The sequence below is a fragment of the Agelaius tricolor genome, unplaced genomic scaffold (assembly GCF_023055355.1).
Source record: "Agelaius tricolor isolate 1412-34295 unplaced genomic scaffold, bAgeTri1.0.p SCAF_32, whole genome shotgun sequence".
Taxonomy (NCBI): domain Eukaryota; kingdom Metazoa; phylum Chordata; class Aves; order Passeriformes; family Icteridae; genus Agelaius; species Agelaius tricolor.
Window position 1 is genome coordinate 3,303,631 of NW_027269292.1, and position 26,358 is coordinate 3,329,988.

At 41.2% G+C, this 26,358-nt stretch overlaps 1 protein-coding gene across 2 annotated transcripts in view; it reads right to left on the reverse strand.

Annotated features, from left to right (window-relative positions):
- SMURF2 (SMAD specific E3 ubiquitin protein ligase 2) overlaps nt 1-25,178 on the reverse strand; it is a 61,576-nt gene extending 36,398 nt beyond the window's left edge. The window contains exon 1 of one of the 2 annotated variants that reach the window (XM_071451204.1): nt 24,810-25,178. In XM_071451204.1, coding sequence (XP_071307305.1) covers nt 24,810-24,861 — 52 coding nt within the window. In that variant the 5' untranslated portion in view covers nt 24,862-25,178. The remainder of the gene's footprint in view (nt 1-24,809) is intronic. The other variant, XM_071451205.1, reaches the window with a different exon arrangement.
- Nucleotides 25,179-26,358: the final 1,180 nt, after the last annotated feature.

A 26,358-nucleotide genomic window follows, 5' to 3' on the forward strand; every position in this document is an offset into this window, starting at 1 on the left:
TAACAAAACAGGAGAGATGCTGAGAAAGCTTCCACTAACAACACCCTCTCTGCCAGGTATTTCTAGGTAAAAAAGCCCAGGTCCCAGGAGCATCAGCTCAACTCAAAGTGAAACAATCTTCTTCCACACACACAGAGCTCTCATCTATCTCAGGACTTTTTTTGGACAAAACTTTTCCCACTGGTGGGAAAAGTACCAGAGTTTATGCTCCACTTTTCTAACAGTTTCAACACTGTACTAAAACCTGTCCTGAATATTCTGATAAGCAGCTGATTAATAGTTCCTTGAGAATAAAAGCTAAGGAAGTTTGGTTTCCTATGGATTTATGGTTCATGGTTGACTGAAGGCTGTGGCTGAGGCTTTTTCCCCTGGGCATTCAGACAGAGCCTCTCCCAGCAGGCAGGATCTGCTCAGCCTTTTCCTCTGGCTCCAGGTCACTGCCAGGGTCTCCTCTTTATCCAGGCAATGATCCTCCCTAAACTCACAGGACTCAATTATCTTTGAGTCCTCTATCCTAAGCTCAACTTAAGCTAAAGATTCAAAAGCCAGAAAGAACCAGAGGGAGGTTTCCTTCCCTTGATGATTCTGGACCAAACGCTCATCATTATCAGATCACTCATCGTTATCAGATCGACACAGCCCCACCACTAAAGGATCCTCGGGAGGCACAAGGGCACTGCAGGAGTTATTTATTATTTGGATGTGCTTGTTTTAAGGCACTTTTTGTTACAATTCTTTTGAAACAAAACTTTATTTAAACTTGCCCTGGAACTAGAATGCAAACCAGTGGCTGGATACACTGAAAAAGAACAGGGGGGTGTGTTGTACCATAAGTGCATCATCAAATGACATTAATGGCTTCGAGCACACATGTGTAGATAAAGTATTCATTACAGAGTATCAGTGAGTCAATGGATTGCTATGTTTCTGTTTATTACAGACTTCCTGGGTAGTCTGCAGAAGAGAACATTAATATTCCAATACATATGTGCCAAGACAAACAGCACACCAATTTTACATAGTATACATACATTAAATATTTTTTTATCATGCTTTATGATCTCATTCTAACATATGCTACTCAGGTCTGCTCACAGAAACATGAAAAGAGCATAATGTCATAAGCTACCCAGTCTCCTTCTCTGACAGCTTTGCTACACAGGCCACAAATATTCAAAACTAGGAATTCAGTGAATCATATTTGCCAATTTCCTTTTTCTTATTTATTACTCCTGTGACTGACAAAGAATGGTTTACTGAAAAATAATTTAACTACTTTAAGTAAATGCAAAATATTTAGTATCCCCAAACCCCTGTAATCAATGTGTTAGCTATTAAAATTTACATGCAATTATAGAGGGGGTGAATAATTGGTTCAACTCACATAAAAACTGAAAGGAACTATGACTATTGAAAAGGTCAGTTTTATAGAAAGATAAATATTTCCCTCTCATTTTCTGAACTCTGTTTATTCTTTTTGTTAGTTACTGAAGAACTCTTGTTACAACTGCTGCTAACTTTGGAACCATTTTTACAGAAAAATCCAACTTTTAATGACATCAAACTTTTGTTAGGGAAGGTAACCTATGTTATACATTACCATTGTTTTTTATGAGTATTTAAAAGTCTGTTTATTTCAGAATAAATCAATAACTCCAGGTCTCCACAGTTAGAGGGAAGAAGAACATGAAGCCCAAGTGGAAAGGGAGCTCCAATGCAGGAAAATTGCACTGAAAACAAGTAAAAAGTGATAAAGATCTATGAGATTTCACAGAATCACCACCTCTCAGACATGAGCTCAGAGTCCTCAATGGTCCATTCACCTCCAAAGGCTGGGTAACACCAGAATGAGCGCTGAGGAAGCAACATTAGAGGAAAGAAAGTGTTCTGTGAATTCAAGGAACCCGGACATTTAAGGGCTGTGTATTCAACCCCTGTGGGTATTTCCAGCCTGTATCAAACTGTTTGTAGCCAATTTGTTCACCACATTCACCTGCAAAACAGGAACACCACTACTTTACTTCACAGGTAGGTTTTAGTGCTATGTTACCTGCATGTTTGTAGGACTGGGTTATCTGTTATTATGCACCTCTTTATTTATGACAAATTACGAGGTTTAAATGTGTTTGTACCCAGCAGCCTGAGGTACAAACACCTCAGGGCTACAGCTGTAGACAATCATTTTACAGATATATTAGTCTTAAAATCCCTATGTTAAAAATAATATTGCTTAAGCCATCTTAAATAAGTAGTTTTTAAATGTGTATATTTGAGACACACCAATACTATCAAAGAAAGATTAAGAAAGACAGGTAAGAATAAAACCAATCATGAATGTCCATGGAAGTGAGCACACCCACGGCAAAGGAAACACACAATCAACACATTGAGGTCTCCACATGGCTCAGCAGAACCCCCAGCCCATGGCAAACATCCATCCCTAAGAACCCACACTGTGTCAACAGACAGCCCTGAGGTTATGGGGAGGAAAGCACTTGCTCCAAAGCTAAGATTATGTTTTCTAATCTTCTGGCTTTCCACGTGTCATCACCACAGAAGAACAAGTTCAGCCTTCTGAATCCAACCAACAGTTTTAACATTATCATTCCTGTTGGTTTTTTCCTTCCCCGAGGGTTTTTCTCCCAGAAAAAGCACTTGTTCAAGAACATATGTAACACATGGGAGAGTGACAGGCTGCCTATCAATTTTTACCACAATGGCTCATTTTGAAGACAAGTCTTTCTTCCCCTACAGAAACACCATCTTTTACTGAAAGCCATTAGCGTTGGGTTTTGTGATCAGATCCCAGTTGTCTGCATGTTCTATGTGGGGCAATACAATCACTGAAATAAGTCCCAGCTGTAGAAACACAATGCTGTGCTGTTGCTAATGTGTGTTGTACTGATAATGAATGGTCGTCTATGCTTTAATCTGAATAAAGCTCCCAACTGCTCTGCCTCTCCTTGCCAAAAATTCCCCTTCCTCCTCCAGACTGTGGTTGCATTCCAATTACACTGCTGATTGGAATGAGCCTGCTTGGGGGAGGGAGAGGGAGGAAGGCAAATGAAGCCACACTCACGCCCCTCCTCGCCTTCACGGCTGCCCCTGGGACCCAGAAATTGCTCGGGTGTTTGAACCTAAGGCTGACATGATGTACTTTTCTCCACAATGTAGAAAACTCTTTGCAAAATTCACTTATTTCTTTTAGAAAAGCCATTTGTGACAGGCAAACAGCACACGGTGCACAGGTTCCAGCAGGATGGCTCAATACTTTAAACATTTTTAAACAAATTCCTACTGGTTTCTTCCATTGTTGGCACGCTCACAAGAAACTTATATTTTTCTGCTTGCATTCCCTCCTTGGACCTGCCTGAATTCCCACATGGGAAAATATAAAACAGGAGGTCCTCAACTATTTATTGAGCAAAGAGCTGTAAATAATGCCGTATGGATTTTGCAAATACAGCTGTTGAGGTAATAACTACCTCAATTAAGGTTTTGAAACAAAATTGTTTACCCTAACTATTCACATGAAGTTTTATTTTACAGTTAATCTCTCTGAGGAGTTTTTTTTTTAAGGTTCCATTTCCTTTGAAAGGTGCTTTTTCTGCAAATGAACAAAATGTTACAGAACATGACTGTAAAACTGAGAGTTTACTTTTGCTTAATCAAATTCCTGCATTTTTGAAGGTTGCAATGGATTGCTGTCAAGACTGGACACACAAAGGCAGGTAAACCTAGCAAATACTGTATTTTACAGGTGCACAGGGGCTTGGAGCTGAGGTCTTGCAGCACGAAATGGGTCAGAAGACAGCAGCTGACCATTATTCCGAGCAGACTGGAGCTCACTGGAAGGTTTCAGGTTGCACCCAACAGTACAGGGGCCTGCAGCTGTTCCTCCCTCAAAGCAGGTCCAGCCAGCACAGGGATACAAGGTAGAGCAGGGAGCTGAAGTGGCTTAACAGAAAATTGACCTTCTGGGGAGACAGATTAGTTCAGTGTTGGCCCCTAGAGCTGCACAGACTCACCCTCAGTCACACCATCTGCAAACCTGCAGCAGAGGAAGTGCCACAAGCACAGAGCAGGGGGGATCAGCCAGGCTGCCCTTGCTGCAGTTGTGCTGGAGAACTGCACCCCATAAAACAAAATGCTACCCCAATGAAATTGAATGCTCCCCAAATGAAATTAAAATTTTATTCTAATGTAGACATATAGTTTTTCCTCCTGCCTCTGTTTGGCAGCTTCAGAAATTTATTTTATTAAAAACAAAATTAAGTTAAAAGCAGATTTTGCCACCAGTATACCAACATAACCAGTTAACACCCTTCAGGTTTTTAGAGACACAATCTTGTCCTTAAACATTCAGCTTTTCCATTTCCCAAAGCACACTCAGAAATGCAGAACTAAAACACAAAAAAGCACTTCTCTTGCAAGTACACACACAATTACTTCCAGGCTGCTCTGTTTTACTTATGGAGAGCTGTTCCTTCTGGGTCTCACAAAGCAACAGAAACTCAGAATAACCCCATGAGCTCTAAATCAGAGTCAGTACAAAACACGTACACACACAGAGAACGACAGGATCATTATTTTCCCCAATTGTAAAATTCAGCATCACCCGAACCAACACTCCAAACTCACCCTCTGCAGGGCCTGGTGGAGGCAGCACGTGGAGCTGCAGGTGCCAGCACATGGAAGCCCAGTTCACCCAAGGCCACTGGACAGGCTGATGCTGGTTTCAGACACACTCTGCTCCAGGACACCCACGGCAATCACTCTCCCCCACCCTGGATCCCAGCTCTGCAGCAGGAAGAGCTGCAGGACAAGCAGCCAGGTACACCCCAAACACCATCACGGGGCTGCTGCCCCTGGGAATCTTCTCCTGATGGGAATTAGGAGCTGCATCACACAATCCCTTCTGCTCCTGATGGCAGCCAGGGCAACTGGGAAGGGCTGGTGGCATCTCCAACAGGCACAACTGCCTCCCAGCACACCTACAGCTTATACTGGTAGGAAATTAACTTCTAATTCTCTCACAAACTTATAAACTTCATTTAAATTGAATGCAAACTTAACTTAGAATCATGTACCAATTCTAACTCTTACTAAGAATAGGCATTAGAACAATTCAAAAGTACTAATGGATTTTTAAAGTGATATTTAATACTAACATGTCAGGTTGCAGAAAAATATTCTGAGTGACATATAAAAGCATCACTGCTAGACTGATGTCCAAACACAAGGTAGACAGCTTTAAAATAAACTCCATTAAAATATGCATTAGTATAAACATGGTACTAGAAAAGCACTTTTGACAAGAATTTCCTTCACTAATTGTTATAATTCTAAATTTTCCCATAAACACATTTCTGTAAGTTCAACACAAGCCAGATGTTAAATCCTTAATACACTACATGTAAAGTGAAACCCATTTCCAAGGATCACATACATTACAAGCATTGTCAGTTAGAAACCTGTGTCTCAACAAATCAGAATTTTTCTGTGGGACTAAACAAACAAACCCACAATAATCAGCAATATGCATATCTGGAAGTGACAAATGCCCTAATAATGCAATGTAATTTAAACTACTGCAAAAGATGCCAGAACCTAACACAAAACCAGTCCATTTTCTGCTCAACTGACTCAGTCTAAGTTCTCCACAAGAATTGGCTGTGCTGTGACGAGATTCAGAATTCCAGACCCATATAACTTGCACAGAATGTAACTCATGGAGTTTAAAACTCCAAATGAAAACATCACACATTTATCAGAGAGAACAAAGATGCAATGCATCACTGGATAGAAACAGTTACACCAATAAATCATTCATCTCATGCAATAATAAAATTCTGGGAGAGACTCTCCAAGGCTATTTTAAATTCCCGTAAGGGAAGGACGACACGACAGCGACTCCAGACTGCAGCAGTGACTCGTGGCCACGGCCAGATGGAGCCTGCCCAGATTTGCCATGTTTAGACTCCTGTTTTTACATCACGATGTCTACTTCACAGCATTGTTTCACTGTAAACAAAAGGCTTCCTTTTCCACTTCTCCTCCCTTACTCCACTCCAAGCCAAGAGTAAAACAAACCACAAACCCCCAGCCCATTGAATTCCTCCTCCGTGCCGCTCGTGCATTCACGTTTCCCAGCTTCAGTGAGCGATGGGCTCGCTGCCACACACGTCACCCGCCCTATTCATGTGTCCACTTTGTTTGCTACGCCTCTCAAGAGGTGAAGGAAAGAAATTATGCTGCCACTTCTGCAATGAAGATAGCAGCCCTCCCTAGGCACTGCAAACCCTACCAGAAAGCTTTACAAGTCTCTTTCATGGAGATTCACTTTAATTCAGGTTAAGTTGAGTGAGTAGATGGAACAAAAAGTTGGGTTTGGTTTGCTTTTTTTTAGCTAGATACCAAATGTGTAAATTAAAGCTGAATGATACAAATAAACCATGCTCATCAGGGCTCTGTGGAAATTCGGGCTTCAGCCACAGCTCAGTGAGAAGGAAGCAGAAGGAACACGTGGGAAACTTAAAGAAAACAAAGGCTATTGGGAATATCTGCATTTCCTGGTTTAGTGTGGATGGAGCCTCTCAGACCAGCCAGGATGTTTCCAGTACACAACTTTCATACACTATAAATTCCATTTCTCTTCTCCACCCTCCTCCAAAATGGCCTAATCATCCCATTTCACCCATTTTTCAACATTTGAAAAACAAACCACTACTGTACCATGGACTTGTGGGACAGACACCACTTACAGAGACTCAGAACTGTGCTGTCACCTGGGGTGGGGGGAGCAACACAGCTTTAAATTAAGAGCCATTAGAATGCTTCAAAGGAAAAAAGTCAGCAAAGATCAATTTTCAGAGCAATTTCAAAGTTATTCCTTCTGTTTCTCATATTGGTGACAAGTATAAAATCACATTCCAGTAAACAAAATCAGGGTGGGAAACAGAAATCCATTAAAAAGATGAAAGAATCCTGCAACTTTGCTGTTACATTTGCTGTAACAGTCTCAGTTATTTCTTACCCTCCTGCAATATTAAAAAAATAGTCCATAAAAATATCTTTAGAGTACCATTACCAAAATGAACTAATCTCAAACTGCAGAGGTGATTTTTATATCCAAGTGTGAGTGAAGTAAATAAGTACTAGAATAAAATAGTTTTTAAGAGCTCAAGCAAAGAAAAGGGGGTCACTCTTATCTCAAACTCTTAAAATTGTGCTAAAAATCTTACCTCAGTCCTTAAAGACTTCTTTATAATCCAGCAGTTAGTTTTTAACCAAAACAGAAGCAATTAATCCAAAGTTAACAACTTGTAAAATACTTAAGGGAGCACGGGATCATTCCTCTGATGGGTAAATAAAAAAGGTACCATGGAAATTCACCCATCTATTTCAGTCTGTTTTGTTAGGAACAGGAGTGGGGGGAAAAATTTAATGGGAGGAATAAATGGGAGAAATAAATGATAGCTCTGCCTGATGTATTTCATGTAATGTGCTGGGGACAAACCTGCCAGCAAGGAGCAGAGCCCTTGGATTTGTTTCACTGCAGTAAAACTCTCCACCCTCTGAATGAGTTGAAGTAGAGGCAACAACAAAAGAAATTCATGATCTAATTACCAAGTGGACAAAAATGCCCTGAATTTTAAAAAGGGCTCAGCCAAGAGGCACCTGCAGCTAAGTCAGACTCCTGGTGTCAGGGATTGTGGGTCCCAGCAGCGTTCCAGGCTGGGCTGCCAGCGCTGTCAGGACATGGCCACACGTGTGATTTAAACAGGAAATCTCAAAACTCTGTCTCTGCTGCAGACATGGGCCCTGGGGAACACCACTACTGCTGGGGCTTTTCTGGGAAGAGGAGAAAGGAAAAGAACCAGGGAAAAAAAAAAAAAAAGAAAAAGAAAAAAAGACCCCAAAACCACGGACATAATTTACCCTTCACAAGTAATTCCCATGCCACTCCAGCAAAATGCTGTACATATTGATTTTATCAGTGCTACCAAAAGGATTGTCAGATGCTTTTTAAGAAATAATTCCAAACTCATGAGAAAAGCTTGGGCAACAACTTTTATTAGGGAGAAAAAAAGAATTCTGGCATTTCAAATATATGTTTAAGTATTCACAAAAAATCATCCTCTAATAAGTAAAACCATGTTAAAGAGTTCAAGGGGGTCATGATTTTGATACTATCACTAGCAAAAAAACATTAATTAAGCATCTGCCCTTAATCCAAACTCCTTGTTCAGCACAATTTTGTTGTATTACTACACCTGATGTACTGACATTATATGGGGCAATACAGATGAGTAATGTACTTTTATATCCTCCTGCATTATCATCAATATCCACAACCTCAGACATTCTGTCTCCTTCAGAATATGTGGATCCTGCCTCTTTCTTATTTAGTACAGTTGGAACATTCAAGCACAATATCCCTATATTCACTTTTTTTTGGAAAATTGGTTTTAGTGGAAAGCTTTCAACTCTGCAAGTTGCCCCTCTCTCTCTGGTCCTGACAGTTTGGTTTCTGCTAAAAATACAGCAAGGTCAGCAGGAAGGTGTGGGGACTATACACACACACCCCTTTACCTGGTCATGCCTCTGATGCTGGAATTCTGTCTGTGCCTGCAGAAATGCAACATCATCTAAATCAGGAAAACTCCAGCTGCTTCAAGGCAGCACTCATGGAAAAACAAGACAATGTCACCATTCAAACATCATTAAAACTCTCATGTACCTCAGCCCAGTCTTATCCCCCACCACACACCCATGAAGCCTCATCTCCAGGAGATGATTACACCATTAGTCTATAGTATTTATAAACTGATTAAGTTATTGCAGTCCTTTAATATGGACAGATTCAGTTTGGTTTCTCTGTTTAAACAGATGTGTCCTACAGAACAAATCCAAACAGTTTGAAGAAGCTGCTGCTGTTGAAGAGAAATGAGCTAACTGAATGAGCAATCTTATTTATTTCAACTGAAGTAAAGCAACTTACAGGAAAGCCTTGGTTTTGTTTTACTTTGGTTTTACACAAGTTGCTTAAATTATTTACTCAAATCAGTACAATTTATATAATACTGTAAGAAGTAATATAAAAGGGAATTTAAAGAAACAGAACACCAAGAAATTCAGATGAAATAGCTCACCAATGCATGGAAATACAGGATCTTGCCCAAAAACCACTGCCATGCCATTTAAACTACAACTTCAGAAACCTTTTGGGAAGATGCAATGCTCAAGAAGTAAAACTACAAGAATGTTTTTGAAAAAGAAGAACACAGAGTAGAAGATATTAAGCAGGGTAGAGTGAAGATTAAGAAAGATAATGGGGAGGAGCTGAGACTGAAAAGAGGAGTGTAAGGTGATTACACGAATGCAAAAAGTGTAACACTGTGCATCAACACTCCTAGCAGTACAGCAAATGGATAAAAACACAGGAAAATATTCCCAACAAGTTCAAGAACCTTTCATTACAGAAGGCAGAATGGCTCCCAAGTGCAAGGAGCATCCAAGTATTTCCAAGGACCTCAAACAGCAGTTATGAACTTCAGGCAGTCCAGGTGGACACGATGGGGATTCTGAGGGGACACAGAAATGGAAAAGCCTCATTTCCCTGCAGCCTTTCACTCCAGGAACCCTGAACCTCCTGCAGTTCTGCTCACAAAGTGTTATACTAAATAACTTCTGATTTCTACCATTTCTTACCTGCCTGCACAAGCAAGGTAAGAGCAGACCAAGTTTTCTAGAGGAACCTTTACATGCATTTCCTAAACACACTGCTCCTTGGACATCTCAACTGCTAATTGAGTGCTATCTCAGGGCACCCAAACATAATTATTTGCTAAACAAATATATAAACTTTCCAAGTACAAGGTTATTTCCTTTCGCAACTATCTTCTGACATCTCAATTATTTAATACTAAACACCTTCCAATTACCTAATTCCTTTAGTTTCTCTATCATTTATGTATCTTAGAGCCAATATGACAATTTATAATAAAATAAGACCAGAGATATAATAACAAATTAATAATAAATACCTGATCAGTTAGATGGAGACAAAGAGGGCACAGGCATTTTTCTTTCACATTGCTTCATCCAACTTTTTAAACTGTACCTCCTTTCTGCATTAACTAAATTTAAGGATTCATAAATATATTTCCTGTTCATCTTTCAGCATTGTAGACTATGAATGGCATTGTTAATGTTAAAGTGATGCAAGTTTTTAAAATACTAAAAATCAAAATGCAGTGATCACCCTGGAACTGGCATCCTACATTGAACTACATCTCCAGCTAATCATGTATTTTCACTAAATAAAAGCAAATAAAGTACAGTAAGTAGTTTATTTGTCAGTTCAGGGAGCTGTGCCTGCACTCCTGGTGCTCACTAAAAGGTGCTGTTGCTGAAGGCTCACAGGACAGGAGTGCTTTTTAGGATACACACAAACATTTTGTCCTTTAGCTAAAAATAAAAAAATACCTAAACACATTCAAACTTCCAAAAGAGAGATTAGAAGAAACAAATGAGTCTCACAGATTTTGCTCCTGAATACAGGGTGTTCTTCAGGAGACAATAAAAGCCACGGGATTGGAGAAGATAAAGTGTTAATCGCATATTTGGTGGTTTATGAGCCAAAGCAGTCTGAGGTTTAAACTGCTTCTGCTCAGTGCTCATCCCATTCAGAGACGATGAATCATTTCCCATTTGGCAGCACTTCTGCCTACAAGGCTTGTCTTCTGTGAGATTTCTCCTGCAGCCTTGTAATAGATTTGCTAATTTAGTACACCTGACTTTGAGCACGGGCTATTGTTGCCAGCTGTCAGACTAGACCTCGTCCTGTTTATCAGACACATCTCCAGCAGCCCAGTCACAGGAACACAACACTCCTCACTAATCCCGGGCAGTAAATTACTTTCTAATATCCTTGTTTTTCTTACTCTGCCAACATACCAACACATCACAGATTTAAAGCAATAGCAAAATCAATTTATCCTCGGCGGCTGGGCTCATACCAGTTTATCCAATCACCACATTTTTTAAAGTCATTTTTACTGTTCTCGTCATTCTGTCCATGAATTTCTGAGTTCCAGCAGTAGAGGTTTGATTGTTTTACACAAAGGTAACATAAGCTCACAGGGAGTGTATTCTAGTTTTTTAGGCAGGACTCCACAACTCTTTGAAAGATAAATCAGAGCAAAACAAAGTATTCAACGCCTTACACATACTGAAACATTTCCTCATTTTCCCCAGAGCTTTGTGCATGCAAAAGAAAGTGCATTACTTGTTGTTTATAAATATTTGTGTGGACAGAAGCTCAGGGTAGGGGCAATAGAGAAAACACAGGGAGAGTTGGGTGGGTTTTGCTGTTTTGGGTGTTTTCTGTGGCTTGGTGTTTTGTTGGGTTTTTTTTTAACCTCCCTATAGAGAATCTGGGAAATGTATGAAAAACAATTTGTGTATGATATTTTTATGCTTAAACAAAATCTACCAGAACTTAATCCTTTACATTCCACATTACATAAATCAGTTAAATAGACACAAAAAAAAAAGCAGACCTGGTCTGTACAGATTTCACACAGAGTGCTCACAGAAACACATGCCCACATGCTCTTTTGATACTCTTCTAAATGTTTTAAACTTCAGTATAGAGAATGCACACTCAGCTAACAAAAAACACAGAGTATTGACATTGCTGTCTCAGGGGGCTCTGGAGCCACTTACTCATCTCTATCATTAAATCTGGCTGCTGAATTCAGGCTGAGCACTCAGGGAAATGCACCTGGACTCTTCCACTTGGGACTGACTTGAAAGGCCAGACAGAAACTGTGATTCAACATGCAAAGACCATTTACCATGAGCAGATTCCACACCACCCTGTGGTTACCTTCTGCTGTACCTGGTACCAAAATTAAATTTCATTGGCCTTGTAGCATAGCAGAGGATCCCCTCTGACCCCTTCTCTCATGACAAAATCCATCCAACACCACTGCAAACACCCTGCCCCTGCAAAGGGACCATTTTGGAAAATTGGGATCCCAGGTCTGGGAGTTCAGCTGCACAGCCAGCACCTGCTCTGCCAGCAGAGAAACCTGGGAAAGAGAACAAAATCTTGGAATTTTAGGAAATGGAGGTGAAGTCAGAGCAAACAACAGACTCAAGAAACATAATTACTTCACTGCTTTGCAACAGCTACAAACCAGTCTAGTCCCATGTAAAGCTGATGTTCTTGCAAGTCAAAAGACCTGTGTGTGTGTATATATATATATAAATATATATATGAAAAAATTATATATTATATTATATTATACTATATTATATTATATTAATATATATTATATAATCTATAGTATATATATACTATAGATTATATAGTATATATATACACCTATATGTACATATATATACACATAGGTGTATATATATATATATATAGAGAGAGAGAGAGGTTTATATATACATACCTGTATATATATATATATATATATATATAAAGGTTTTTCTTTGTAACCTTTGACATGATGAATCAGATACTGCATTTCCAGTATTATTCATCTGTACAACTTAAGCTAGCCCTGAGGAACCATTAAAGAAAAATATTTGCCAGGAAAAAATAACCTAGAATATATGATTCATTCATTTCTGAAACAATAAAATGGTTCACTACAACAAAAATAACTATATTGTAAATACTTCAATTAAAATGGAAAAAAACCTCTAGCCAAATACAATGAAGAAAGCATGCCCTCAGAATAAAAAACCACTAAACGTGCATATGTGTGCAAATAACAAAATATCTTGCTGGAAAAAGGTAATTTTATGAAATGCAGTTAACACCATATCTGGTGTAAATGGTATTCTATTTTTAAGGGATTTCATATTCTTAGAACAACAAAGACACACCTCAACTCTCACACATAACTATTCTTCTATTAAGCTGATAAATAGATATTTCTTTCTGCTGAAAGTGATGCAAGTAGTGTACACCTAAAAACCAAATCCAAAAGGATCAAACAGATCCTGAACATCCCCCTGGGAAGCAGACAAGGCTATCACTGACCTTCAATCATGATAAAAGGGATCAGCTGAATAAAATCATGCATTTAATAACTTTATAACTGTCCAAAGCACAAAGAGGTGTGAAAATGAGCAGTTTTTGGCAAAGAAGTCCTATAGGAGCAGAGTTTGTTTCGGACTAGTGTCAAACATTGGGGGAAAAGTGAAGCACTGTTATGCATCAACAAATAACTGTAAAATATGAAAACAGTCTGAAAACTTCATTTTTCTTCACAGTTAGACAATATTAAGTTTACTTAAAATGAAACCTTGCAGTTTCACATTTTATCAGTTCATTCATTTTCAATTTTCTAAAAAAACAAAAAATAACCATCCATCTGAATGCACACATAACTTCTCCTCACTCCGTCTACACAGACCTCTACAAGAAACTTCAAACTGCACATCTGTCTGCCTCTTGCTGGAGATACACCTGCCCAGTCCAGGTCATTTCTGGTTTCTTTCTTCACTGGTCAAACTCTTTTTTTTTAGGCTCCTTTGTGTGTGTTTCCTACACACAGAGAGTCAAAGTGGTTCACAACACTGGCAGCTCAGTGCAAACAGAGCACAAGGTACTAAATCAACCCCTGACCCTGGAAGATGCCCTGGTGCAAATCCAGTGGGGATGAACTGTAAAACTAAAGGGCTGCCCTCTTCTATACAGAAATATTCACAAAGAATGCAAGATCCATCTCAGTGTACAAATGATGACTGCCATAGCTCATAGCTTTCTCTGTCTGCTTGATATTTAACATATTAACATTGACTCTGATTAAAAAAGCTCAAATCTTTCATACTGTGAACTCCTCAACAGCAGATAACACTTCTCTGAAAAATGTAACTTCTGGAGTTGCATAAATTGTAACTCCAGAATTTTGTGAAAATACAGCATGGAAATGAGCCAAGGAAACTTAAAAACTACATAATTTAATTATAATTAACAGCAAGTTTTCTGACCCTTTTAAAGTAAGAAAATATCAGCATTAATGAAGAAACCAAGATATTCTTACAATCAAGGGTCTTTTTAAAAAAACTTCTCAGGTTTGCTAAAAGCTGAAGAATTCCTTTTGTTCTACACATAAGGAGTAACCCTGATCTTATCTGCAAGTCTCTTTAGAATTATGTTCTGAATCATGGCCACTTAGAAGCCAGCCCTTAATTCCCTGTTTCTTCTATATAGTATCAAGGTGGTGGACATGTGAAGCAAAGGAACAGATGGGAGAAATTTTGGGGGGGGTGTTTTTTCCTGTTTGTTTTTAAACTTCTGGCCTCTTTCCAGCTGTAACCACTCAAATTCTTTGCATGTTATGCATCTTGAGCTCTTCTAAAGCCCCCCTGCTGTAGATGACCCCTTCTTCCCAATAAAACAGATCACCAACAGAACATCCCATGGGCACAAGCAGCATTCCCTGGATAGAAAGCCAAGTGTTGAAAGGTCTGGAGCAGACTCTGGGCTGCTCTGTGACCCTGTGTCACATTCAGTGCTGCAGCACCAGAGCCCAGGTACCAACAGATCCCCAGAGTCCCCCATCCTCCCATTTACCCAGAGAGCTCCTTGCTCAGGTCACTCCCACCTCCTCCTCCTCCCCGTGCAGCTTTTGTGCCTGTGCACTCCAGGGAGTGCCTCTCTTCCCAGCAGGAGCTCACTGAGCTCAGCTTTACCAGGCAGAGCTCAGCTCCTCTCTAAAGCTGCCCCAGGCCTTACCTGGCTGATCCAGCCCCACCTGCCTATCACCGTGTCCCTGTTTGACAGAGCCTCTGCCCCAGAATAAAGGATTCACAAGAACAAAGCATTTCTAGGTGATGTGCAATGTATTTTTAATCCTTTTTGAAACTGGTTGAAGTTTAGCAGAATCTTCCCAAAATAAATTTGGTTTGATTTAGCTCCTCAGCATGACAAATGTCTGTGTTAGCTAACAGCACTAAGCAGTGCCTGATCATGGGAAGGGCTAACTGGAGCTGGCATTATTAGCTCCAGCTTGGTATTCCAAGTTCAGCCAGAGTTATAAATTCCACTGATGGAAGTAAAAGGCCAAGATGTTCAGACAGACAAAGCAATTCCATGTTCAAATGACACAAAGTAGAAGCAAGTGCAGGCCCCAGAGCTCCCTGTCCCCACAGTGCTGAAGGGACAAGGAGCAATCCAAGGCTCAGGGGGACCAGGGACAATTTTCCTGTCCTGCAGTGACACAGGGTGGGAGCAGGACAAGTGCATCTCCAGGCATGGACCACACTGCAAAGAACTGTTGAAATGTGGAGAGTGAGGTTACTAACTTCCAATAAACTTATGAAAAATAGAAAGCTTTTGAATGGGTCCAAAGTCCTGCCCAGTGTAGATGAAGTTACATTATGCTGATACACAGGAAATAGCTGACTGATTCTACAGGATGAACAATTCACCAGAGGAAAGGAACTTTCAGGAAAAATGATAAATATTGTAATGAGGAAATCCGAGGCACGTATTCACAATGCCACATTCACATCTCACAAATGAACAGAAATTTCTTCATGATTCCCTGGCCACAGAAGCAAGTGAGACACAGACAAATATAAATATATAGGACCTCCCCCAGGCAGAATAAGCACTCGCTGTTTGGGAGGAGAACCAAGAACTTTACTGTCCATCCTTGTAGATGAGACTACAGAACTTTTAACCTCCTTTACCCCCCTCATAACAGCTACTGAGAGAACATTGTGAACTGTGGGAACTGCTTGAGGAAGGGAGAGAAGACTTCACAAATATTTTATGACAAGCCAGGCACGACGCACGTACTACTGAAAATTACTCTAAGTCATTTTTTCCTTAAAGGCCTTCTCTTTTCCTGCTGCAGAAGAAAGCAGAAGCCAACATTTTAAATCATCTTTCAACCCAGCTCTTAAGAAGAAATCCCAAACATGAAGGATGTTCACAAAAGGGCCACAGTGTTACATGACAGAACGACTTCAGCATAAATCTTGTCCTCCTCACATTAGTACAATCACAAAGATTTAAAACCTTTACCTTTTAAACAAAAAGCTGATATCCAACTATTTGAGGCAAATTGGAATTATTGCATAGCACCTGGAATCTACAGACAGCATTTGCTTCTCTAAGAAACCAGGGGCACATCCCCTGTGCAGCAGCATTAACAAGCTTGAGCAGAGGACAGCAGCAGTTTTTCCCCATTCCAACATCTTTGACCAAGAGTTTATTATAACTATGTGTGAGATATCTATATATATATCACATATATACATTTGAATACTCTGTTTACCAGCACCTTGTGCTTCACCAAGCATCCAGAATTGCTAGTTAGACATTTAGAAAAGCCACATATACAACCCACAGGAAATTATGAAAGATGGCACAAAAATTTTTTACCATTCTTCACAAGCTTCAATTAACAAGAGCCTTCTGCAAGATCAGTATAAAACATTTTTGAACTTTCTACTACAATTCTCTAAATAAAAGCCCTAGAAAATTTCTGCTTTATCATGCATTATGCCCTTCTTTAAGTCTGGGCAATTTGTGTCATACTCTGTGCACTCAGGCTTAAAGAAGGCAGTCATTTTTAATTAGCACTGCTGAGCAAGTGCTCTCCAGAAGATATGAGGATGAGGTGCTTCACATCTATTTCAATGAAGTACTTAGCAATGGGTATTTTGTGTCCTTTAAAATACATGTATTTGTATTATCAGGGTGAAGAGAAATGCTCAGCATCTTCAGATTTCCACACTGGCAGTGCAATCATTGATCATTACAGCCTGGCTCAGTGCTGGACTCACCAACATGACATGTACATTTCTTCATATTCTAGCCCAAGCACAGAACCCACATTTATTTTCTGCTTCCACTATAAAGTGACACAAAACCTGGGAAACTTAGAGTCCCTTCCAATCCCTGTGTCACCTCTTGAACAGTTGCACCCCACTCTGTCCTGTTTCCCCTCCACAAATGTCCCCTTTTGCCTCTGAGTGGCACCACCTACACCAGCTCTATCCTTTAAAGTTTCTTCTATCACACCTGATGCCACCCTTTAAAATAAGACAGAAGAACTTACTCTGCTGCTAAGCAAAAAAGAGGACACCTAAATATTACTGCAACTAAGCACAATGCTATTCCTCATCTAGTCCTGCACAGTCTTCTGTACAGAGCTATAAACTATTTTATAATCTACCAGGGAAAATAATGGGAAGAACTTCTTCTCTGAAAAGAAATATTTATAGATATTATAAATAAATAATTTCAGAACAAGGTGAACATTTTCTGTTAAGAGTCAAATTGAAGGACTATTTGCCATAAGGATACCTAAATGCTTGGTACAATAAATGCCATGAATTTCTAATCCCAGGCAGTTAAGCATGAATGCAATTCTATGAATTTTATTCAGACATGTTTTGTTCCTTTGCATGCTTAAGAATTATTTTTTTAACCAGCCGTGTTCATAAACATTTAACCCAGATACATCTTTCCTCCCTCACCAGTAATAAAATTAATTTTTGTACATTTTACATTTTTTGCATAAAAAATACCTGCATTTACTAGATTGCCTTTTACTAAAATGAACAACAGATTACTAAGTACACTCCATCTACTTTCCCCATGTACCACAATATGCACAAAGCAGGAGCTTTATCATACATAATTTTGGAAGTGTACAGCCCAGTCTTTATCTGTCTTAGGAAGAAATCTTTAGGTTGATCCAAGTTCAGAAAATGCCTCTAACTATTACCAACACAGATTCTACCTCCAGTTAAATACAAGCACAACTGCATCTATAATTGAATTTATGTATGCATCTATATATAAACTCCAAATCAAATGGTTAGCATGTTAAATAGAAGCATCATGACAGATATAATTAGTTATTACTCCATTTAACTCCATCAGTAATGTTAAAATCTGGGTCAAGGCAGAATGAAAATGCCACCAAGAGCGTGCTGGTCTGTGAACCTGCCTGGAGCCACCACTCATTTACCCATCAACCCACCACAGTCCTCTGCAGGCAGAGAAAAAGGGGGATGACAAGAGATGGACATTAATGCAGATACACTCCTCAGCCCACTCCATCTGACAGCACAGGATGGAGCAGAGGGACATGTGCATCCCAAAAATTGGTGCTTTGGGTTGGAAAGCTTTGCTATGGCATTGTCACTGTGATGTTTGTGGCAAGATAGAATCACACACGCTGATTAAAGCATCAATGGCACAATCTGGGTACACAGTTTTATTGTGACCTGTAAATTACATGGCCTGGACATTCTCTGCATATTTGAAACAACTCAAATGAATTGTTACAGAAAGGAAGCACTGAAGCTGCTCCAGTGACAATCCCACAGCCATGGAGTGACTCTCCCTTTCTCCAAGAAAACAAGCCTTGTAACTTGGGTTAAATATGCACTGGCCAAGAGTCACTCCACAAAATTACCACCAGGATACAGCCACAGAAACTCACATTCTGCTACTTTTTCTTTCACTTTCAGAATTTCGAAAATGTGAGTAACATTTCATCAAAAGCAGTATGCCTTACTCATTTCTGGGGATATCAGCCCTCCTGGTCTGATCTGCCTGAGCAATAGCAAGAAAAAGTATTTTGAAGTGGAAAAAAAGCAATTCCCAAGAGTCTGCAGGATGCTAAAGTACAGCTGATAGTGCAACACAAATATGGCATATGAGCAATAACTGAACACAAATCACCCCAACTGCACAGTCTCAGAAGGCCCAAAACAGAACCATCTTTTCTGTGGATTTAAACTCAAAAGAAGCAATGTGCATGGGCAGAACGTCAAAAGATAGTGGATCTAAATCCCAGCTTTACTTGGTTTATCCTTTTTATGATCTTGAGCTTGTCTATTCTCCATTCTGTATCAGTCTCCCCCTTAAACTCAGATGATAATGCTTAGCCAGTTTTGTCCTGAGCTTTGTTATCAACAGACAAAGACTGCTTTAAAGTTACAAGCAATCTTATCTATGCTTTCACTGGAAGTACTTAAAGATGAAATAGCAAGAAAAAAATCAACAATTTGCTTCCTTGAATATATTACTGACAAATGTCCCTCAAGATTCTGATCCTCTTCCCCAAACAGGAATGTGCTTTGCTGACAGCAGACACACACAGCAGCTCCTTGTGCAGGCCCTGCTGCCATCACTGAGGTGAATCCTCCCCAGCTCTCAGGAGTCACTGGGATGATCTCAGCCCTGCACGTGTGATGAGCATTTACGTTTTATACATTAAAGCAAGCACATAAGAGCCTGTGCAGGAATGCACTCGTGCCTCTCAGCCAAGGCAGAAGCCAGCTCACGTCATTGTTGTGAGGAGAGCAGGGAAGACACCCAAAGGAATCATCCACCCTTTTTTAAAGGCGGCAAGAAAGGTCTGGCCCAGTGGTGAGATGTCATTCTAAGTAAGATGGCAAAGCAAGGAAGCACTTCAAAGGCCATGAGATAAACCAGAACAAAGCTTTAAAAGCTGTCTTCTTTCAGGGATCTACCCATTCACCTTAAAGACACAAAGACAAAATGTTTTCATCTGGGGCCTGATCAGACTGTTCAGTGTGATTAACAAAGAAAACAGAACATAATTTGTCACCACTAGATGAGATTCTCTCAGCTTTGTCAGGCTACACAGACTGACATTACAGGACAGTGTAAACTCTTTAAACTTCACTGAAAACTACAATTCTAAACATTACTTGCTAATATTCCACCCCCAGGATTCCTTTTATTGTTTTTCTCAGCAATAGCTTTAATTTTTTTACACATTACCATTTGGACTGCCTGCAGATTTCCCTTATGTCTCCCATATATGCCCCATATGTTACCTACACATGTAAATCCCCTACCAGCTTCCATGTGATGCTCTGCTGATTGCACAGCCACAGGTGAACAGTGGGGCTTTTAAACTGAATTTCAATCTTTTAACTGAAGCCCCCATGTAACTGTTTCCCTACTGCAATTTCCTCCCCCAAATCCTTTCTGATCTTTGTTTTCCTTGCCATGATGCCCCATTATGTACTCTTGAACACAGATATATAATTTTATACCCAGATGAATAAAACTTGGTCCTACAAGCTGAATTCATAGAAACAAACAGCTGAAACTGCTCCATACAGCTGCTCAGTTGTTTATTACAATTCTTTGGCATCTGTATGATCCACAACTGATTTATATGTATATAAATATCTATAACTATACACTGTGTATAGAAGAAAGGATATATTTACACACACACTTCGTAATTTGATGAAAATATTGAGGGCCAAGCAGCCATCAGTCCCTGCACATCTGATTAGACACATGTCTATTGACTTTGTTATGACTGCACCAGCTTAATCCACCTCCTATGTAATTTATTGATTGCGATTTCTTAATGACACACGGCTTACAAAAACCAGTACTTAAGTCAAATATACCCTCCATGAAGGAACCCCATTGTTTTACTGCTGACCAAAGCCTATCTAACTACAGGCTGCTGGTAGGAGAGGCAGCCCTGCCCTCTTTGCAGCTTCTTCTCTGCCACCCTCTTCTTCAATACAAAAAACCTTTTTTTTCCTGGTAGGATTAGCTTTCAGCTCATCCCATAGCTACACAGTTGCTGGAGTCAACACAAGGGAGGGCCCAGAAAGTGAAGCCAGGGACTACAAAGAGAAAAAAGAAACAGCATTCAGATTTTAAACTGTCCTAAAATGGCACTACAGCTTCAGTCAACTATAAAACCACTGCCTGGCTACATACAAATATAGGGAGTTACTTTATCAATGGATTGATCAGATGTTCCCACAGTGAGGCTCTCAAATCCATAAACTTCAGCCCTGCTTCCACCATCACTGATGGAAAATTTAGGATTCAGGTAAACCACTGTCTCAACTGGATTAATTTAACACTTCAATTTATCTACTGCAAAAACCAGGTTTGAACATTCCACATTGTTTTACAAAGCTCAGGAATATTCTGGCATTTTATAAATAAAGCATGTTTTGCAAGAAATATCATTAGCATTACAACCAGAGTTTCTATGGTCTGGTAAAACAGCAGCACTTTCTCCTTCAACACTGAAAGTTCACAGTCCAGTCCCACCTTTGTACTGTGAGGGCTGAACAGACAGTAAAGCAGCAAGAGAGAAGAGAGAGAGGGGCAGCACATGAGATGCTGATCCATTTTCCACAACACAACAGCCAGTGCTTTTATTTCTCTAATCAGCAAACCCTGCAGGAAAGCTGGAAGCAGTAAGAAGGAGGAAAAACAAATCCAACAACTCTTCAGGCCTACATCTGACTCTGTACCAGCAAAACTCTTCCAGCTCATTCCAGTTTTATCCATGGGATATTTATTACCACTTTTTCCAGCCCAGTGTAACTGGGCTTTGTGGCTATGGAAGTGTCTTTACTTGTTAATAATTCTGACACAAACACTACCTGCAACACATGAACTAAAGAAACTTCTGCACTGAACTTTTACTCAACATATTCAAATGCTCACAGAGTTTTGTGGACTTCAAACTGATTTTGGAAAGTATCTCCTCAATAAAAACAACCTTATGGGCTTCAGAGAGCTGTCATTGATCTCCTAATGAAAGCAGCCACATGCAGCTATTTTAACATTAGAAAATTCACATATTAGGACATAAAATATTTACTGAAAACAATGGTCATTTCTCAGTTTTCTGAAGAATGAAAGATCAACACAGATCAACAATGGGGTGAACAAAATCAGCATGTTCTGACTGACAGTGTAGTGTATTTACAAATCCACATATTCAACACAACACTGAGAAAAATCACACTAGGAATGGAAGGGGATGACTGCACTTGCAGCTTTTGTAGAATTCGAATGTACTTAGGATAGGACCAGATCAAACAGTGGTAAATATGTGAGAGTCAAAGAAGTTTTCCTTACACTTCCTTGGACATTGTTATTACAAGCTGCTAAGATAAATTTTGCAGAAGACTAGTGCAATTCTAGACTTTAGCTAATTTAAATTACACTGCCTATATTTTAATCAGAAACAAGTATTTAGACCTCCTGCTAGAAGTATCATCAGAAGCCATGACACTCAGATTTTAACAATTATCCAGAAATTTTTTTTAGCCCAGGATTATGTGAACTGTATCCACATGTGTATCACTAAACACTCAAGTGATATTTGCAACAAACAGCCAAACCTTTGCAAAAGAATAACCTTTTGTAAGAAATGTATAACACAGATGCACTGTAAACTAAATAAAAACTTACTAGAAGTATGCCACCGCTGTGGTTTGTCTCTGTTGTGGAACCCAGACCTAAATAAACTGTTAAACACTTAGTGTAAAGGTATGCCAAACATTTCTCAGAACTTTCTTAAGGTCTCAACAAAGAGTCAACCTTTTTTGCAAAATGAGGCCTAGGTTAAATATTTTATTTGGCTCCTCAAGATGGACTGAGAAGTTGGGCACTAGCTCCAGATCAGTTCTTGGACTCACATCAAACATTACCCTGTCATTTATCCAGTCAGTCAAAACAATGTTTTCTATCTAAACCTTTAATGTTTATGTCCTGAAAAACTGCTAATTGAATCCAGTTCTTGAAATCCATTTTTTAATCTATACCATCTAATTTAGAGATACTGAACAGAAAAGATAAGCGTTGAACAATGATTGCAGAATTAATCCCATAAATATTCAAGCCAAAACAGAAGACTGCTAGTTTCATAGAGCCAAAGAAAATTAAGATTAAATAGCATTTGTCAGTTTGAGAATAAACTTTTAAAAACACTAGATATACAGATTCTTTTAATTCCAAACAGTTCTAGAACTCAAGAGCCCTCAAACTGCTTTTCCAATCAAAAAGGGTAATCGAAACCACACAGAACACTTAAAACTATTCCTAGGCAAGAACTGACAACATGTCAGCTGAATTAATAAAATTCATTGTTTTCCTTAAACATGTAAAGCTTCCTTACAACAAATGACCCTAGGTGAAACAGCTCCCATTAGCTAAAGCAGAAAATACCTCAAGCTGCTCAGCTGGAGACACAGGCCAATGTTTCCTATAAGCTCCCAATAACAGAACTGGTCCTCAGTGCCTGCCAGAGCTGCTAACCCTGGAACAGTCCTAAAAAGACAATTTTGCCTTCATCCCATGCTCTGCACATTCCCTTCCTAAAATACAAGATGCCAAAAACACCCAGAAACATTCCTTAGGGTTGTACCTGCTGCATTTGGGGGCTGACCACAGCGTGTGAAAGCACAGCCTGCTTCTGGTCACAATCACACTCCCCTCAACTCACTGACATTGTCACAGACACAGTTTCAATATATGCTTAATCCTCAATAAAAATAAAATATGAAACGAATGCGAACACAAAACACAGAGGTGAGAAAGACAACTCCCTAGACAGTATTTTCCATGCTTTTAAATAAGGCTACAGACCATTTGTAATGTTTCAAAGATAAGCAAGTCTGAGCACTCACTGCTCAGGGAAAGAAAGTATTAAAGCACTGCATCAACACAGCAATAACCTGAGGAGAAAGCTACAAAACACTCGGTAAAAACAAGGCAGCACTGTTCCATGCAGCAGCCCCAGCTACGCTCATTTTAGGAGTTTCATTTCCAAGTGTAATATAGAGACACTCACAAATCTCCATGAAAACTAGATTACAAATCTAGTCTGAGTAATTCCAAAGTAAAACACAAACAGATACATTTTACTATTCCTGAGAAACTGACATACTTGGAAAAATCAGTAGGAAAACACCTCTCTTTATTAGGCATTAAACTGGAGATATTGCTCACACACCTAAGGTAAATCTAACAACAATCCTTTTAATATTTTAAAAAATATTGCTTTTGCAGGCTGCTTAGCTACACTATATAAAGATGGATATTTACAGTGAAAAGCTGTATTTTTCTAATTGCTTACCTTCATGTGATGATGCTTCAGGACACACAGTATCATTTATGTGCTGGAATACTTTGAAGAAAAGAGCTAGATCCAAGTGTCCTGAATTTTTTTAAGGAAAGCTCCAGCAGAATTACCAGTATTTTTCTGCCTCTAAACCAGTTTATCTGGGATTTTATATGGAAAAGGGCATAATTTTAAGTATTTAAGACCAGATTCTTTTTCTTCCCAGCATGCAGGTGAACCGTTTTTATGGTATTTTAAAATACCAGAGGTCAAGTGGTCTGGAGTAGGGCAGGACAAGGCACTTCACCCAAGAACTGTGAGCAATCATAGAATATGCTGAGTTGGAAGGGACCCACCAGGATGATCGGGTCCAGCTCCTGGCCCTGCACAGGACACCCCAAAATGCCCCCCTGTCCCTGAGAATGGTGTCCAAAGGCTCCCTGAGCCCTGCCAGCCTCGGGGCTCTGACCACTGCCCTGGGAGCCTCTCCAGTGCCCAACAGGAGCTGAGGAAATCGCTTCAGAACCCCGACAAAACAACAACAATAAACAAACAAAGAGATCAAAACAAAGAGTGTGGCAGTTTCTTTCGAGTTTACACCGAGAAAATGGAAGGAAAATAAACGGCAAAGTTGGGGTGCGGTGGCTGAAGTTCGCCCAGGCGGCTGCGGGCCCCGGGCCGGGCGGGCGGCGGAGCCCGGACACGCCGAGCCGGGGCCGAGGGGAACCGAGTGCAGGGGAACCGAGCGCAGGGAAACCTCGCCCTCCCCTTCCCTGCGAGGCCTCAGGGGCCGCTCCGGCCCCAGGTTCAACCTCAACGACACCGGAGGAGCCGCTCCCGCCCCCCGCCCGGGCTGGCCCCGCGCCCCCGGCCCAGCCTCACCTGTCAGCCGCAGCTTGACGGGCCCGTTCCGCCGGGCCCCCGGGTTGGACATGGCCCCGGCCGGGGCTCCCCCGCCGCTGCTCCGCCAAGGGCTCGGGGGAGGCGCGAATGGAGCCGGGCCGGGCGCTCAGGGCAGCGGCGGCCGCCGAAGGAGGAGGAGAAGGAGGAGAGGCCCGGATGTGCCCAGCGTCGCCATGAGCGGGGCCGGGGCCGCGGAGGAGGAGCGGAGCCTTCCCCGCTTCCCTCCGCTTCCCTCCGCTTCCCCGCCCCCGGACCCGAGCACAACAAAGCCGGGACGGAGCCGCACGGACGGACGGGCTGGCGGCGAGCTCGGCTCCTCTACTCTCCCTCCGTCCCTCCCTCCTGCCCCGGCGAGGCCCTGCCCGCGCCCCGCCTCGGGTCAGCCGGGGGGGGAACGGAGTCAGGTGGCGGCAGCGGCGGCCGGGAGCTGCTGGCCGGGGAGGAATGGCCGTGCCTGGGAGGGCTGGGGATGGATGGGGGGAATGGCCGTGTCCTGGAAGGGCTGGGGATGGATGGGGGAATGGCCGTGTCCTGGGAGGGCTGGGGATGGATGGGGGGAATGGCCGTGTCCTGGTAGGGCTGGGGAAGGATGGCGGAATGGCCGTGTCCTGGTAGGGTTGGGGGGAATGGCTGTGTCCTGAGGAAAACTGGAGATCAGGAAGAATGTGGGTAGTGGGTAATGGCCATGTCTGAGGGGGAGTAGGAGACTGGGAAGGATGTGGAGAATGGCCATGGCCTGGGAGAGCTGGAGATCGGGGAAAGTGTGCGTGAATGGCCAAGGTGGGGAGGAGAGGGTGGCAGACAGGTTGTGTGGGGAGTTGGGACAGGAAAACCGAGGGTACAAATGGGAAAAGACATGGCAGGAGGCAGACTGAAATGGGTGGTCCCATGCAGGAGTGCTGCTGATCCATGACAGTATTCCCCATGGACAGGGTGTGACAGACCAGCCCTGGAAACTGTTAAACTTTGGACCAATTTGGTTCTTATCTGCACTGTGTAGAAATCAGCAGTTGGGTTCTGTGAACTGCCATTCGCAGAATAATAAAAAGCCTTGCATCCATGCCATGTTGCCTAATTTAACTCCCACCCTGTGGGAAAGGTGACCCTTTCCAGAGTTTTCCCAGCTCTGCAACACATTTCCCATGAGGAGAGCTCCATCAAAGTCATGGGCAGCTTTCTGCAGGGCCAGAGGGGCCTCAAGGGTGAGAAAAGCTCCCAGAAAAGCTACAAACGTTTCCACAGTCAAGGTTACTTTAGAAGTTTAAGCTCATACATCACACACCTACTCTTAGTAACAACCTTACTAATACCCTACTGGTTTGGTCATGTCACTGCTCTGGCTTTTCCTGCTGAGGTAACCTGTGAATTATTATCATGTGGGCAGTCAGAGATGAGGATCCAGCTATGGATCCCCAGCATGGGATGAGAAGGTGACCTGTGCTTCACTGAGTTCTTCCTGTGGCTTCTACACAGCCCAGGAGGTTTTCTCTCTGCAGCTGCACGGAGCTGAGCTGTAGCCATGCCTTGA